Here is a 15,353-nt window from a genome sequence, read left to right as displayed (position 1 = left end):
GTAATTGCTATGGGGAAAAAGGAGCAACTACTGCCAGGCTCTCAGCAGAACAGGATGAATGGAAGACATCAGTTTCCTTTTGCATAAACCCAGTCAATCAGTCAATAGCCTTTATTGAACACATACTCCTTGCAGAGTAGAAAGGGCTTGGGCAGATAAGATCCCGAGGATCTTCCGGGCTCGCCTGGGAGACCGACACTAAAATAATTTATGGGTAAGATGGAGGAAACTGGATATTTGGGCGTATGCTGAAACAGTAGGGTAATGTCCAAAAGTGCTTCAGGTGGATAAAACAGGGAACTGGCAAGAAGGACCCCGTGAAAGGTTATTGTTATTATTATGGTACTTGCTAAGGGCTTACTTTGTGCCAATCACAGTTTTAAGCGCTGGGATAGATACAGTTTAACCACATTGGAAACAGTCCCTCACACTCATCCCCAGTTTACAGATGAGGTAACTGAGGCATAGAGAAGATGGGGCTTGCCCAAGATACACAGCAGACAAGTGGCGGAGCCGGGATTAGAACCCATGATCTTCTGACTCCCAGGCCTGTGCTCTATCCACTAAGACGTGCTGTTTCCTTATGTCTGCCTGAATGTGGAACTACTTGTATATTGTGGGATGGTATCTGTGAGTGGAATTGAGGACCACGGTAACAGTTGTTTTCTGGGAGCACCTGGAATATTCAGAGACCTTGAGGCGGTGGGTGTTATCCTCTTACAAGATTAGGACTCTGGGGAGCTGATTGTCCCGGGATAGATTAACCACACTGCATATTATCTACTGGGCTCTGAATGGTTTCCCTCCTGCAGGTCAAAATAAAAATTATTTTTACCTGTAGCTCTAGAATTAATATGGATAACTGGGGATTGCCTGAGTACTTCCGTGGGTATGTGAGACCTAAAACGGGATCTGAGAAGGTAATCTTTCCATTGCAATCAGTGTGTTTAGATAGCACTATTTATTTGAAAACTGATAACAACTGTTTTCCTTATAAATGGTTCTCCTTCACCGCGCGATGGCGGCTTCATGAAACACAACTTTTGGGATTGGAGAGAAAATGTTGGCCACCCCAAAGCTGACAGCAGTTCAGATGATAAGACATGATCACCCACAACGAAATACCAAAATGAAGTTAATCTCTGAGGATTGACGCTAGGCTCACCCCGAAATAGCTGGGCTGGATGGGTTGTGTGGGTAGACAGCAGATTTCCAGAACTGCTATTTGATAATGAGCTGAAATCTGGATAGCGAAAGCAGGGAGGACAGAGGAACTGTTTTAGGGATATACTTTTTAAAAAAAAAGATGGGCTCTGTTAAGCACTTACTATGTGTCAAACCCTGTTGTAAGCATCGGGGCGGATACAAGTTAATTAGGGTCACACGGCTCACTGTCTACGGAGGAGGGAGAACAGGCATCTCCATTTTTCGGTTGAGGAAACCGAGGCAGTGAGAAGTTAAGTCACTTGCCCGAGGTTGCACAGCAAGCAGTTGGCAGAGCCTGGATTGGAACCCAGGTCCTTGTGACTCCCAGGCCCGTGCACTCTCCACTAGGCCACGTTACTTCAGAAAAGACTACGTCTCAGCCTAGAACCAAGAGTCTCGTTGCCCCAGAGGGAACCGCATGGCAAATGGCCATCGAGAAGAAAGTGGCTCTCTTCAGACAGAAGCTCCGTAAGGATTGGGAACAGGGAAATAAAGGGAAAAACAATGCCAGATGCTGTGAGCGGCAAATACGACTGAATAACAGGGGACATTCTTAGTGTGTGTACAGTAGGGTTGAGACTGTGCCATCCCACCTGGGCCTGTTCAGTCAGTCACACACGTACCCTTAGGTGAATTTCACTTTCAGAAACAACATCTTTAAGCTTGGATTATACGTATGACAGCAAGTTAGTAAATTGTCTTCTCTCAACTCCCCTGGTTTTGAAAGAGAGAGCATATCTGAGATTTAGGCAGACTGTGATCGAGTCGCTTATTATTTTGAAATACGAAGTTGCCAAAAGGTGCGTTGTGTCTTGATTTCAGATTTTTTTTATATGGTATTTAAGGACTTCCTACATGCCAGGCAGGCTTTCTACATACCAGGCACTGTCTGAAGCGCTGGGGTAGATACGAGGTTGTCAGGTCAGGCACAGTCCTTCTCCCACTTGGGGCTCACAGTTTTAATCTTCATTTTATAGATGAGGGAACTGAAGCACAGAGAAGTGAAGTGACTTGCCCCCGGTCAGACAGCAGACAAGTAGAAGGGCCGGGATTCGAACCCAGGTCCTTCTGACTCTCTGACCTGTGCTTTACCCCTAGGCCACACTGCTTGTAAGTGTTCAAGAAATGACTGCATTCTGGTGGTGTTCTGAGGATGGTAACATCATGCCTCAGCAGTTGTGATAATCTAAATAAATCATAAAATTTCCAAAAATATTTCTGTTGGAAACCATTTCTACTTTTTTGGTTTGCTAAACATTAGGACTACATATGGTGAAGGCAGTTCTGTCATCCCAGAACCCGTGGGAGGAAATTTGCTGTTGACTATAAGACGGGGTGGGGAGGGCAGGGATGACGACGATGATGGTGATGATGACAAATAAAAATTGTAATTTGATTTCAAAACAGGAGGCTGGTTTAATTATCTCTATGGATTTAATAAGAACAAAAAACAAAACCCCAGATACTGCGCCGTGGCTTAATGAAAAATACGAATGTTATTGTATTCTGCTGTCTCACATGGCTTTAATAACTTTGAACTAGCATGAATAAAATATGAATTAAGCAGGGGCGTGACATTTTGGGAACTGAACTGGGTTATTTAAAACTTCCCAAGAGAGACCACTGTTCCTTAATGGTTTGTTTGTGGTGTTAAATAGATTAATTTTGGTGTCTCACCCCTCTTAGCCTATAAAATAATATATTGGAAACCCTAAAGAGAAGGTATATCTACATCTGTGTGAATGTGTAGTCAACTAATATGCCTGTTTTATTGTTAAACTGGACTTAAATTTCGTAGGATTTAGCATTCATCGCACTTTGCGTGAAAGAGATGCGTGCAGTTCTCTTCTGCGGTAAACCTCTGATTCCATTCAATTGCAAAGTGACTTAATGTCATACAACATAATTCAGGTTGGTTAGAGGAATAGTCGTCTTTCCCAATCCTGGCCGTTGACCCCGTCGTGGTCCAAATCCAGGTGGTCCATTGCCCATTGGGTTTTTGTCGACTTCCTTTCCCGATCAGGATCCGCCTTTCCTTTCCCACATCCTGCTTCCACTTCTGCGCTAATGAAATTGGAGGGCTATGTGTACTTGGAGGAGTAGGAATTCCCAGTCAGAAGGAAGGTATCTCAAGGAGTCTTCTTTCTGGCTCTAATTCTCGTCACTGCCGGGGTGACCTTTCTTCCTCCTTCCTGACCTAGCTACAGACCCTCCCCACCTTCAAAGCCATACTGAAGGCCCATCTCCTCCAAGAAGCCTTCCCTGACTAAGCCCCCATTTCTTTTTCCTTGTACTCCCTTCTGCGTCCCCCTGGTTTGTTCCCTTTACTCTCCCCTCCCTCAACTCCACAGCCCTTATATGCACATCCATAATTTATTTATTCTAATTTCTGCCTCCCCCTCCAGACTGTAAGCTTGTTGCCATCTTCAGGCCCGTTCTTCCTCCGAGTTGAATCCTTTAGGCTCCTTGTATTGGCCACTAATAGGTAGGGAGGTTGGAATCCATCCATCCATCACTTGTATCTATTGAGCGCTTACTGTGTGCCGAGCACTGTGCCGAGTGCTTGTTGGGAGAGTGCAGTATAACAGAGTTAGTAGACATGTTCCCTGCCCACAAAAGGGAGAGAGCTGAGCTGTGCTAGATTGAGGTTGCGTCTGTGGAGTAAGTTGGAGGTCCTCGTGTAAGCTTGTTGTGGGTAGGAAATGTGCCTGCCAGCTCCGTATTACATCGAACTATCCCAAGTGCCTAGTACAGTATTCTGCACATAGTAAGCGCTCAGTGAATGCCATTGATGGTGATGATGAGTTGAGGGTTTGCCTCCAGCTCTGAAGTCCTGACTTGTGGTTAAGCACAATTTCTGGGCTTGAACATGGTATGCATCAGTTCATTTAGAATAGGCTTCATTGAAAGCATAGTGAAGCTGTGAGGTTGTAGAATTTCAATTGGGGTTTGAGGTTTCGTGTTTTATATTGTCGACTAAAAAGCTTTTGTCTGGTTTTTCAACGGTGATGCAGAGATGGGTATTTTTGTTCTCATCATCTGTGATGATTTCTAAACACTTTCGATGGATACATTTGGATTATTCCTCATGGTTTTAAAATAATGTCTACTAGGAGGTAAATAATAACATGCAGTCGTAGCTGTTTCACTCCTGTTCTTATTTATGTACTCTTTGAAAAATGTGTAAGTTATGAAGCTCTGTTTCCCTTTGGTATCCAGCCTCAGCAGAGACAACTGACGTTTGTTTTCACATAGGCCGGAGCACCTTGCTAGACTCCAGTTGGAGTACTTATTAGGCAGCAAACAATAAAGGGAAGCTTATTTGCATGTTGTGTCATTCAAATAAGAATTTAAAAAAGGCAGCTAAATCCTGAAGGAGCAATAAAACCACATAATGAACTGTTAGCTCGGTGCTGTTAATGTTTTGGTCGCCAAGCTGTATATAATGCACTTTCTGATTCAATATTTACGATTATTAGTGTGCCGTTAAAAATTTTCATTCTGACATCTTCATTAACTTTAATGTCTATAGGGATGCAGTTGCCCCAGTAGGTATCTGGACAGATGTTATCTTTGGAGACGTCAGTAAGGTGCAGTGACCCTTACTCGATAGTTATGTGTCAATTGAACATACACATATACTTCATGTATATTCTTAAAACGAGGCTACCAAAGTATTGGCCAGGTAGTCCCGTAAATAGTTACAATTTTATGTGCCTGCCGGGACCAGTTCCACTCCCGAGATGCGTCGTAGCGATCTTTTTTACTTCGCGTAACCCAAATCGAGTCCTCCATTTTGTAGAATTTAGTGGGAAAGAACACTCACCCTGAAGGTCCTGCCGTGCGTCATTTTATTTTAATATGCCGACTTCACTGATTTCATGGATGGCTTCTTTACAATAAACTCTCTTTCTTGTTTATGAATTTATTGTAACAACAAGATTAATAGACACATTTCTAGCAGTACAGATTGAAAATTATTTAATGAATTTGGTCCTATCATTTATCAGTCAGTGGTATTTATTGAGTGCTTTAGTGCAAGCAGAGCTAAGCACATGGGAGAGGACAGTATAACAGAGTGAGTACCTACATTCCTTGCCCATGGTGAGCTTCATGCTGGAGCTGCAACTATACTTGCTCAACCTGGCAAGTGTCAATGTCTTATCTAAACGTGTTGTTTCGATTCCCTATTGAACTTTACTGGGAAAAGTATTTTTGTGATAACAGTAGACTTGATTTTCTTGTAGCGTCTTCGGATGCTCTGGGGAAAGAAAAAGCTTTATAGAAATGGGCGTGACTTGTTAGGTAGGAAGGGAAACGACATAAAGGAGATCTACTAGAGCACAAAAAAAGAGAACTGACATTTTTCCAAGATATAAGTAGACAATCTTTCTGTGTAACTTACTGTCGATACGGTAGAAAGCTTTGCAGTTGGGGAAGGTGTGTGTCAGGTGCAGAGAGGAAAAGAAAATTGGACAGCAGAGCAGAAAGGATGGAGTAGTAACTATGAGGAAAAGATGTGGGGGTGAAGGATAAATCCTCAGGGATCAAGACTAGGTCGGTGGTTTCAAGCCACTCTATGGGGACCGAAGGATTCGTAGAAAAAGGAAATCTCAGCTTGAGAAGGCTCATATTCAAAATGACATCGCTGATCCTGCTAAAATAATTTTGTTCGAAAGCACACACCACTGTTAACTATAGAATTAACGTAATTGGGTGTCATATTGTCAAATTAAGAGTTCTTGGCCAACATTTTGGGGGAAACTAAACAATTGTTACGGTTGGCTTTTTACTCCACACTGTATGGTCTATAACAAATTGACAAAATGCCAGTGTAAGTGTGCTCAAAAAGAGATGCTTGACATGGAAAAAATGAATTAAAATATCATTTTCTAAAGAATAGGGGAAAAAACATGGCATGAAATGAATTACAAAGACATCCTTTTGTCTTAGAGTATTTTTTAAGAAAAGTTTTATATTAAAAACCATGATGTCCATGCCTGCCGGACCTGAAATGGCATCTTTTTATAAATTTCCATGGAAAAATCTAATATTTATTGCTTTGTTTCTTACATTTTCTCATTCACAAACTTTGTCTGGGTCCTATCGGCTGCCCAGAAACACAGTGAACTAATAGATAAACCTGGCCTTTTCTGTGCCAGAGGTGTCTGCTTCTTTTCCAGTAGTCTATTCTGAATCACTGACCTTTTAGTTTTAATAACAGTTTTATTTGAGAAAATGACCAGATATCGAGAGCTGAAATAACTATTTTTAGTCAGACCAAGAGATGCCCAAATGGCAGCTCCTTCTCCTCTATGCACTTGGGATCCGAGCTATCAGAAGACGGAAATGTGCCATCGCAGTTTGATTTCCTATTTGAAACTGTGTATCATGGGGCTTACAACTCATTAAAAATCCACCACCATCATTTTTCTTTGGGTAGTTTTACCAAATTTCAGTTTTCCCTTAAGAGCGGGAAGCCTCTATTTATTCATCTCCATATTTAGTAACTTATTAGAAATATCATTGTTATTTTAGCTTCTATATTTCTATCCACTAAATAGCTGCCCATGTTTTTGGCTTGATTTAATCCTTTTAGCTTTAATACTTGCAGTATGGTGATGATTTCTTGAGCTGTAGATGTGGGCAGAAAAGATCTATAATTTGCTCCAGGGTCATGTTAAAGTCTATACACCATCTAAGCAAAGAGATCCTTGCCCACAAAGAGCCGTGGATGATGATGGTATTTCTTAAGCGCTTACTATGTGTCAAGCATTGTGCTAAGTGCTGGAGCGGTTTCAAGCAGATCAAGTTGGACACTATCCCTGTCCCACGTGGGGCTGACAGTCTCACTTGACAGATAGATGATTTGGTTTTAAAACACTTAACCAACCATTTCTGTCTCAGTTGAAGTAGATCATTTTTTGCTTTTGTATTTGGCATTAGTAATAAGTAGGTGTAAGTTCTGTAGACTGTCCAAATTTGCCTCGTTAGATATATATCTGTGCAACCATCTTGAGATTTACTCACCTAAGAAGGTCTTGGTGATGTGTATTTTTCTCTTTTTATGAGCTTAGGTTTAACTTAGTGGGTTTGAATGTTCCTGTGATGGCAGTAATTGACATGGAAAGGAAGGAAGCATGATTTAAGCGTATTGGGGTTGGGTTTTTTTGGAACTGGGACCTGTTTATTGCCATTGTTCTTGTCTGTCCGTCTCCCCCGATTAGACTGTAAGCCCGTCAAACGGCAGGGACTGTCTCTATCTGTTGCCGACTTGTTCATCCCAAGCGCTTAGTACAGTGCTCTGCACATAGTAAGCGCTCAATAAATACTATTGAATGAATGAATGAATGCCCTATGTCACAGCTCAGCTCTCCATTTCTCCCTAGTTCCTGATTCCCTTAGCAACTCACAGTTTGGTGGTTGGTTTTTTCCCCCCTTTGTTGATGACACATTCGACACCCATTCTGCCTTGTTTTCCACATTTTAAAACAAATTTAATAATACTCATTCATTCAATAGTATTTATTGAGCGCTTACTATGTGCAGAGCACTGTACTAAGCGCTTGGGATGAACAAGTCGGCAACAGATAGAGACGGTCCCTGCCGTTTGACGGGCTTACAGTCTAATCGGGGGGAGACGGACAGACGAGAACAATGGCACCAAACAGCGTCAAGGGGAAGAACATCTCGTAAAAACAATGGCAACTAAATAGAATCGAGGCGATGTACAATTCATTAACAAAATAAATAGGGTAACGAAAATATATACAGTTGAGCGGACGAGTACAGTGCTGTGGGGATGGGAAGGGAGAGGTGGAGGAGCAGAGGGAAAAGGGGAAAATGAGGCTTTAGCTGCGGAGAGGTAAAGGGGGGGGGGGCAGAGGGAGTAGAGAGAGAAGAGGAGCTCAGTCTGGGAACGCCTCTCGGAGGAGGTGATTTTTAAGAAGGGTTTTGAAGAGGGAAAGAGAATCAGTTTGGCGGAGGTGAGGAGGGAGGGCGTTCCAGGACCGCGGGAGGACGTGACCCGGGGGTTGACGGCGAGGAGGTGGGCGGCAGAGGAGCGGAGCGTGCGGGGTGGGCGGTAGAAAGAGAGAAGGGAGGAGAGGTAGGAAGGGGCAAGGTGATGGAGAGCCTCGAAGCCTAGAGTGAGGAGTTTTTGTTTGGAGCGGAGGTCGATAGGCAACCACTGGAGTTGTTTAAGAAGGGGAGTGACATGCCCAGATCGTTTCTGCAGGAAGATGAGCCGGGCAGCGGAGTGAAGAATAGACCGGAGCGGGGCGAGAGAGGAGGAAGGGAGGTCAGAGAGAAGGCTGACAAGTAGTCTAGCCGGGATATAACAAGACTAACTCGAGATATTACTCAAAACTAATATACTAAAAGATCCTTATTCATAACTCGCTAATACAGAACACATGCTAGTTACCCTTCTTATCCTTTAACCTGTCTTCTGCTGCCAGAGGAGAATAGGTTTTGATCTAAAGAAGGAAGCTTTTGTCTACACCTTGGTTGCAAAGCCTCTGTTAAGCTGCAAGCCTCTGGAGTTTATCAAGAGCATATGTAGGAGCAGCTGGGAAGCAGCCAGGAGAGAGAAACAGAGGCTTCCTGAATCTCTCACTGCACTTGAAAGAGAGACCAGGGCAGACCAGAAAAGACACCTGGGACACTCACTAGAAAAACATACGTAGGTAACCATGTACAGGCATATGTCCACAGTAGAGTAATAAAATTGCATATAAAAACACTAGGATTTAGTTTTCATCAGATTTCACCATTTCAGCTGGCACTTCTTCCCTCCTTTTAGTCTGAATTGGTGAAGTTTTACTACATTCAGTAACTAGGGCCGAGGAAATCCTAGTCCCTTTTCCCCCCTCAGTGACAGAGCTCGTGTTGGGCAACTTGGTTTCTGAAACATTCTTAATAGTCTGTGTAATGTTTCATATGCCTTAGAGAATCAGTGCACAGGGTCTTTATTCTCTATGATGCTAGTGTGCAAGCGAAAATATCAGAAAATACCAAACTTCACTTTTAGCAATATTGGGCTTAAAGCAAACATCAAATAAATCCACCTTAGTTTGACTGTAATAATAGGGTAAATAAACTAAAGAAAAGGGGCCCTTCTAGCTCAGCCTTAGGTAGACTTTTCCTTGATTACATGGCTTCAGAATTTCTAATACTTTCCCTTCAACTCCCAGATGAGGAAACTCTAAAACCCCAAAGTTTGGATTTAAAGTCTCTCTTTTTGGTCCCAATGACATTTCCTTAGTCTTTTTCTCAAGCTCAAATCTTCTGACCACTCCAACTGGGACGAACCTATTCTGGAAGCAGGGACAAGGCCTGAGTAAACGTTCTTTTTGCCCTTGTGTATGTTTTATTATTATTGCTATTGTTACTAATAATAATAATAGTAATGGTATTGTAAGTGCTTACTGTGTGTCAATTACTCTTGAGTGCTGGGATAGATACATGTTAATTAGGTCAGACACAGTCCCTGTCCCGCATGGGGCTCACAGTCTAATTAGGAAGGAGAGCAGGTATTGAATCCCCATTTCACATGGGTGAAACTGAGGCCCAGAGAAGTTAAGTGCCTTGCCCAAGGTCACAAAGCAGACAAGTGGCAGAACTGGGATTGGAACTCAGGTCCTCTGGCTCCCAGGCCCATGCTTTACGCCCTAGGCCACACTCTTCCCAAACTATACGCTCTCCTGTTAGAGCCTAATGCAGTTTTGTTTGGTTATATGAGCTTTCAGTTATCTGAACTTGCTTTGCTTTCGATTAGTTTATAATATCATGCCTTCTCTTCTATCTGGCTCCTGGTACCTCTTGACTGCATTACTTAGAATTTCTGAATCTTGAAGAAAGCTGACCTTGCCAATAGGAAGTATATCTTCCCATTTTGGCATTTCCACCTCTTATTCTAAATGTCCTATTTCCCCTATCAAGTCCTCCTATTGGGTTCTTGGTCTGTCACACCTGCCTTTTTTTCTTTTTCTTGTTTCTTTTTTTCTTTTTTTCTTTGGCAGCTGGCCTGAGACTGTAGTGGGGAATCTTCACCAATCATACCAGAAGCACACAGTTTCAGACTTACAGGTTGCTCTTCATAGCCCTTATAACTTCCTTTTATATGGCTGACGTGACAGGGCAAATATGTGCTGTTTTAAATAACTAACTGGTCCCTCCCTGAATTTACCGTTCTTTTAGGTATTTAAGTCCTTACTCTTTTCCCAGCACTGTATTTTAAAAGTTGTGGTGAGTTTGAAAAGCAAGTTCCAAGTTCATTAGATTTCTTTTCAAATTAATTTCAGGACAGCAAGCCAGGTGCAAGTTTAAATTACCACCCAGTGTGTATGTTATACAAAATGCAGAATTAAAGTTCAAATGGACGGATTTCAATTGAATCGTTTTCCTGTTTATTGTTCATGCAGAAAAAAGCAGTCACTCAATTAAAGGACCGCTGACATGACACAACTCATAAAAACTGGACAAAGTGGACCAATTCCTAATGGAGGAGTTGATTATTTCAGTCTTTAGGAGCATTTGAGGCATTTTTACAGATTCACAAATGGGCTGGGGCCTTGTAAAGCGAGTACCAGACCAGCCCCCTGTACTCCCCAGAGACAGTTGGGTCCTGGTAACATCTTGGTTTATGCCGCAGTCCTTGTTACAGATTTCTCAACTGAATTTTTATTTGTTGCAGTTAATGAAGAAGAGCTAAGAAGACGAGTAGCGGAAGAATTGGCGTTGGAGCAAGCCAAAAGGGAATCCGAAAACCAGAAGAGGTTGGTGATGGCTCTCTCACATACGCTATTAAAGTGGCCACTGGGAAAAAAAAATAGCCCATTTGGTGTGCATCTGAAATAATATCTGCTGAGCCAATATTGCCTCTTTGCAGGTCTTAGAACTACTCCTTCCCCTCTGACAAGTCATTTGGCTGGTGACAGGGGCTTGTCATCTGATGGGTCTCTGAATCCTGCACCTCCTGGTCGCCATTCATTCGTTCAGTCATATTTACTGAGCACTTACTGTGTGCAAAGCACTGTACTAAGCACACTGGAGAGTACCATACAACAATAGACACATTCCCTGCCCACAACGAGCTCACAGTTTAGAGGTTCCCCTAGTCCTGCGAGTCACCTCGGTTGGCTCTTTCAGCTCCAGCTTCGGACGAATTAGTGCCCTGCCAGTAACTGGGCATGGGCAGGTGGTTAAACTGGGGATTTCTTTCTGTCTCCATCGCTCGCTCTCTCGGAAAGGATGCTCTGTGGCCTGCATCAGTGATCCCGAGTGGGAACAGGGGGCAGATGTAAAGCAGAGAAGCAACCCTCGAAGCACCACTCTAGTTGAGAACCCAACCGGAACCTCTCCCCCTGTTTCTCCCTTGGCCTCATACTCTACCATCTGCTTGCTTCGGCTGAGCCAGTCGGGACTAACTGCGTCAGGGGCTTCCGAGATTATTTGAATGCCAGTCTCTTCTTCCCTCACCAGAACTGTAGCCCAGGAGCTGAACATTCCTGAACCTCACTCCCCCAGCCTCCTTTTCTACATGAGAAATCTGCCACCCCACTCAGTGGCATTTATTGAACCCTGGCTGTGTGCAGAACATCTACTAAGCGCGTGGGAGATGCAATAGAGTTGATAGATACGACCCTGCCCATAAGGAGCTTACAGTCCAACACCTGTATATCTGAAATATTCCAAACCTTGACTTCCCAGGTCGGCCTCACCTTCCACAAGAAAGCAGAGTTACATATTTGCCGTGATCACCCCTCAACCCTACCTTCACTCCCACCAGCCTTTCTGCTTCAGCCTGAGATTTCGCCTCAGAAACTCTAAAAGTGAAGTCCCTTTAACAGCACCATCTGAATCCCTGGCACCACTCCTGCCGACGGAAGGAATGAGCCTGTAGGAAGGTTGAGAACATATTGGATGGCAGTGGAAATGGAGATATTTGTGGCTGCTGGAGATTTTGTTTCCACCTTGCAGATTCCATTCAGAAAAGGCTATTTCTACTGGAAATATCCTCTCCCCAAAATATAAATCTGCGTCATGCAGAAGGGAGACTCAGCCGGTGACTTGATTCTCTTAGATTTAGAATTAATTAGAATGTAATTCAAGTAAGAGCTCAGCATTGGAGTGAGCTTATGCTAATTTATGGAAACCCACAGTTTATGAGTCTTAAATAAGGGGAAACACCCCCCCCCCCACCCCAATTCTCTTTAGAATGGAGAAAGCTCATGGCATTGGATTTCCTAAATCCAAATGTAATTAACATTGTTCAAATTATCTGCATATATTTCAACTGTTTTCTACACAGCACAATGCTATTATTTAATTGGATTAGGTTGATGGAGTATATAATTAGATAAGAGCCTAAATGCTCAAAAAAAATCAGAGCCCTTTGATTAAGAAGTAAAGCAAATCAATATGTTATGGTGGAATCTCTTGCCTTTGAAACATTATTATTATTTTGAATTGAATTTTACCAGGGAAATTTTTGTGAGCATCTTCTTTCTAGCATGCATCGGCTTACTGCATTGCATGCAGGAATTTGCCGCATATTTTACTCTGTCTGTGACATCAGCTCTTGGTTGCTGTAGCACCCACTTTGAGGTGTTTGTTTTGCCTTTTATTATTCAATTTCCATTTGCTCTGCCTTGCTCTCTGAATGGTACAGGGCAGATTAGGTGAATAAGAGGGTCCTGATAGAACCAATTTCATATCTCCCTTGGACCAGGGTTGGCAGCCTAGCCGTAACCTGGACAAATGGCTATTGATAAAGAATTTATTGTCCAGCACCTTTCAGGAGAGAAGGGGAGTGGCACAGTCTTTCTATTGCTCTTCTTTAGAAAATTAAAAAAATTCGGAGAGAGGAGTGTGAGGCCGATTTCCTGAAAAACTCTAAGAGGTCTTGGCGTTATTGCTCATTCATCGATATAGTTTGTTCATGGGTGAGAGTGATCGATGCACTGTTCCTTCCTTATTGCTCATTCAAGAAGAGAGATTTACCTTTTGCTTTTTACTGAACTTTTACACGTACTGTGAAATGTCTGTCAGTATCCATATTGAACCAACTGATTGTCAAAATTATGTGGGATGAGGGTTGTTCATTAGTTAAAGCCCATCTAAGGTCCAGGTGTGTCCCTGCTTAATCCAATGAGTGCACAGAAATTATTCATATGCATTTGTTTGAGCAATTTGATTTCGATTAGTTCACCTATTCCATATTAAACCTCCTTAGAACTCCTTAATACCAAATCTATGTGGGCCTCAACAAAACACCGTAATCTCATCATATGCCTTTAAAAGTCCTCTGTAAAGGAAAAAAAAAAGAAAACACGTTAATCAGACTTTTCAAAATTGGTCCTTCAGAAAAGAAATAGGATTGTATTGTTCTTCAGAGTCCTTTCCGCAGGTGTTCACTGTTTTTACTCATTACATCTGATTGTATTTTGTTGAAATAATTTGAGACGGTCAACAGTATCTTACTGCCGGTGTTTCAGTCTACCGACTAAATGTGCACTGCCCACCATCTCAATCCTAGCAGCAGTAATAGTAATAATGATATTTGAGCACCCATTGTACTTTTATAAGTACAGTATGAAGTATACAAGAAGCGACACATTCCTTGTCCACAAGGAGCCTATACACTAACTGGGGAGACAGACCTAGAAACATTTACAGAGTGTTCAGAATAAATACTCGAATGTACAATTGAATAAACAAGTGCTGGTGTTGACAATAAGTAGGCATGTAAGTGCTGGAAAAGGGTGTGCGTTTCTATGAATTGGAATGCCGAAATTAAATGTGGAGGTCATATCGGAGGAGGCGGGCCTTTAGGAGAGCTGCAGATATGGGAAGGGTTTTGATCTGGATGTGGTTGGAGGAGAGAGCGTCGAGCCAGTGGGACAGAGCGAGTCAGGAGATGGAGGGGGGCGAGGACAGTTAGAAAATTAGCTTGAGAAATCCCAGCCCCCTGAAGTCATATAAACATAGTTCCATATGCAGTCATGGAAAAGCAGCATGGCTCGGTGGCTGGAGCACGGGCCTGGCAGTCAGAAGGACCTGGGCTCTAATTCGACTCCACCACTTGTTTGCTCTGTGACCTTAGGCAAGTCACTTAACATCTCTGTGCCTCAGTTACCTCATCTGCAAACTGGGGATAAGAGTGTGAGCCTCATGTGGGAAAGGGATTGATTCCAACCTGGCTAAATGGTATCTGTCCCAGTACTTAGAACAGTTTTTGGCACAAAGTAAACACTTAAGTACCGTAAAAATAATAATTATATAGAATTCTGTGTATACTGCCCTCTCGAGTGCTTAGTACAGTGCTCTGCACATAGTATGTGCTAAATAATGTAGACATAATACATTGGCTAAGTCTGTGTGTCTTTGTGTCTCCACACATAAACCACCCTCCCATACACACACACACACATATCAAGGTCATAGATGCTTGTTCTCATCCCTGTGCACTCCACCCAATTTTTGACTTAATTGGTGACCGTTACTGTCTCCTGATCAGCTTCGATTAAATTTTTCTCTGTCATAGAGGTAGGTAATCTTTAGTCACGTGTCTTCGAACACAGATTATCACTCTACTCAAAGAGCATTTGGATAAATTCAAGGAAAAGAGGTCTGAAATGGGGTTGTCAGCCAGAAGAGTGTAGGGAATTAAGAGTCAAAAACGGTGTCGGTAGATGCAAGGATAATAAGCCCATGGTGGTTATTAAAAGAAAACCTTGAGATCAATCAATTAAATTAATTTTAGTTATTGAGCGCTTACTGTGTACCGAGCATTGTTCTAAGCGCTTGGGAGAGTACGGTATAACAGAATTGGTAGACAGGTTCCCTACCCACAACAACCTTACAGTTTAGAGGATGTTAGCTAGTATATTTCCCTAGCCATCTCTTTGAATATCAATAAGGCAACCAAATTGTTTCTTCCAAGTATTGTTTGCCTCTGGTAACGGAAACAGTACCGGGGATAGGATGGAGCCTTGGCTTGGCCTCGTGTGGCCTTTTTTTAAATATGGGCGTTACGAGGAGCACATCATTATGTAACAAAGAATCCTCCTGGAGAAAGAGGGATAGGGAGAAGCCCCAGGTAGGGTAGATTGGTGTGGAGCGTGGTTGTAGCTGAGCACAAT

General features: G+C 42.7%; 1 protein-coding gene across 3 annotated transcripts in view; it reads left to right on the top strand.

The window, feature by feature from the left end:
• Positions 1-15,353, top strand: part of CHCHD3 (coiled-coil-helix-coiled-coil-helix domain containing 3) — a 203,986-nt gene that overhangs the window by 24,783 nt on the left and 163,850 nt on the right. For all 3 annotated transcript variants that reach the window (XM_029073345.2, XM_007671037.4, XM_029073347.2), the window contains exon 3: positions 10,904-10,985. In XM_029073345.2, coding sequence (XP_028929178.1) covers positions 10,904-10,985 — 82 coding nt within the window. The remainder of the gene's footprint in view (positions 1-10,903; positions 10,986-15,353) is intronic.

This window comes from Ornithorhynchus anatinus, chromosome 10, assembly GCF_004115215.2.
Source record: "Ornithorhynchus anatinus isolate Pmale09 chromosome 10, mOrnAna1.pri.v4, whole genome shotgun sequence".
NCBI lineage: Eukaryota > Metazoa > Chordata > Mammalia > Monotremata > Ornithorhynchidae > Ornithorhynchus > Ornithorhynchus anatinus.
This window is presented reverse-complemented; position numbering and strand designations above follow the sequence as displayed.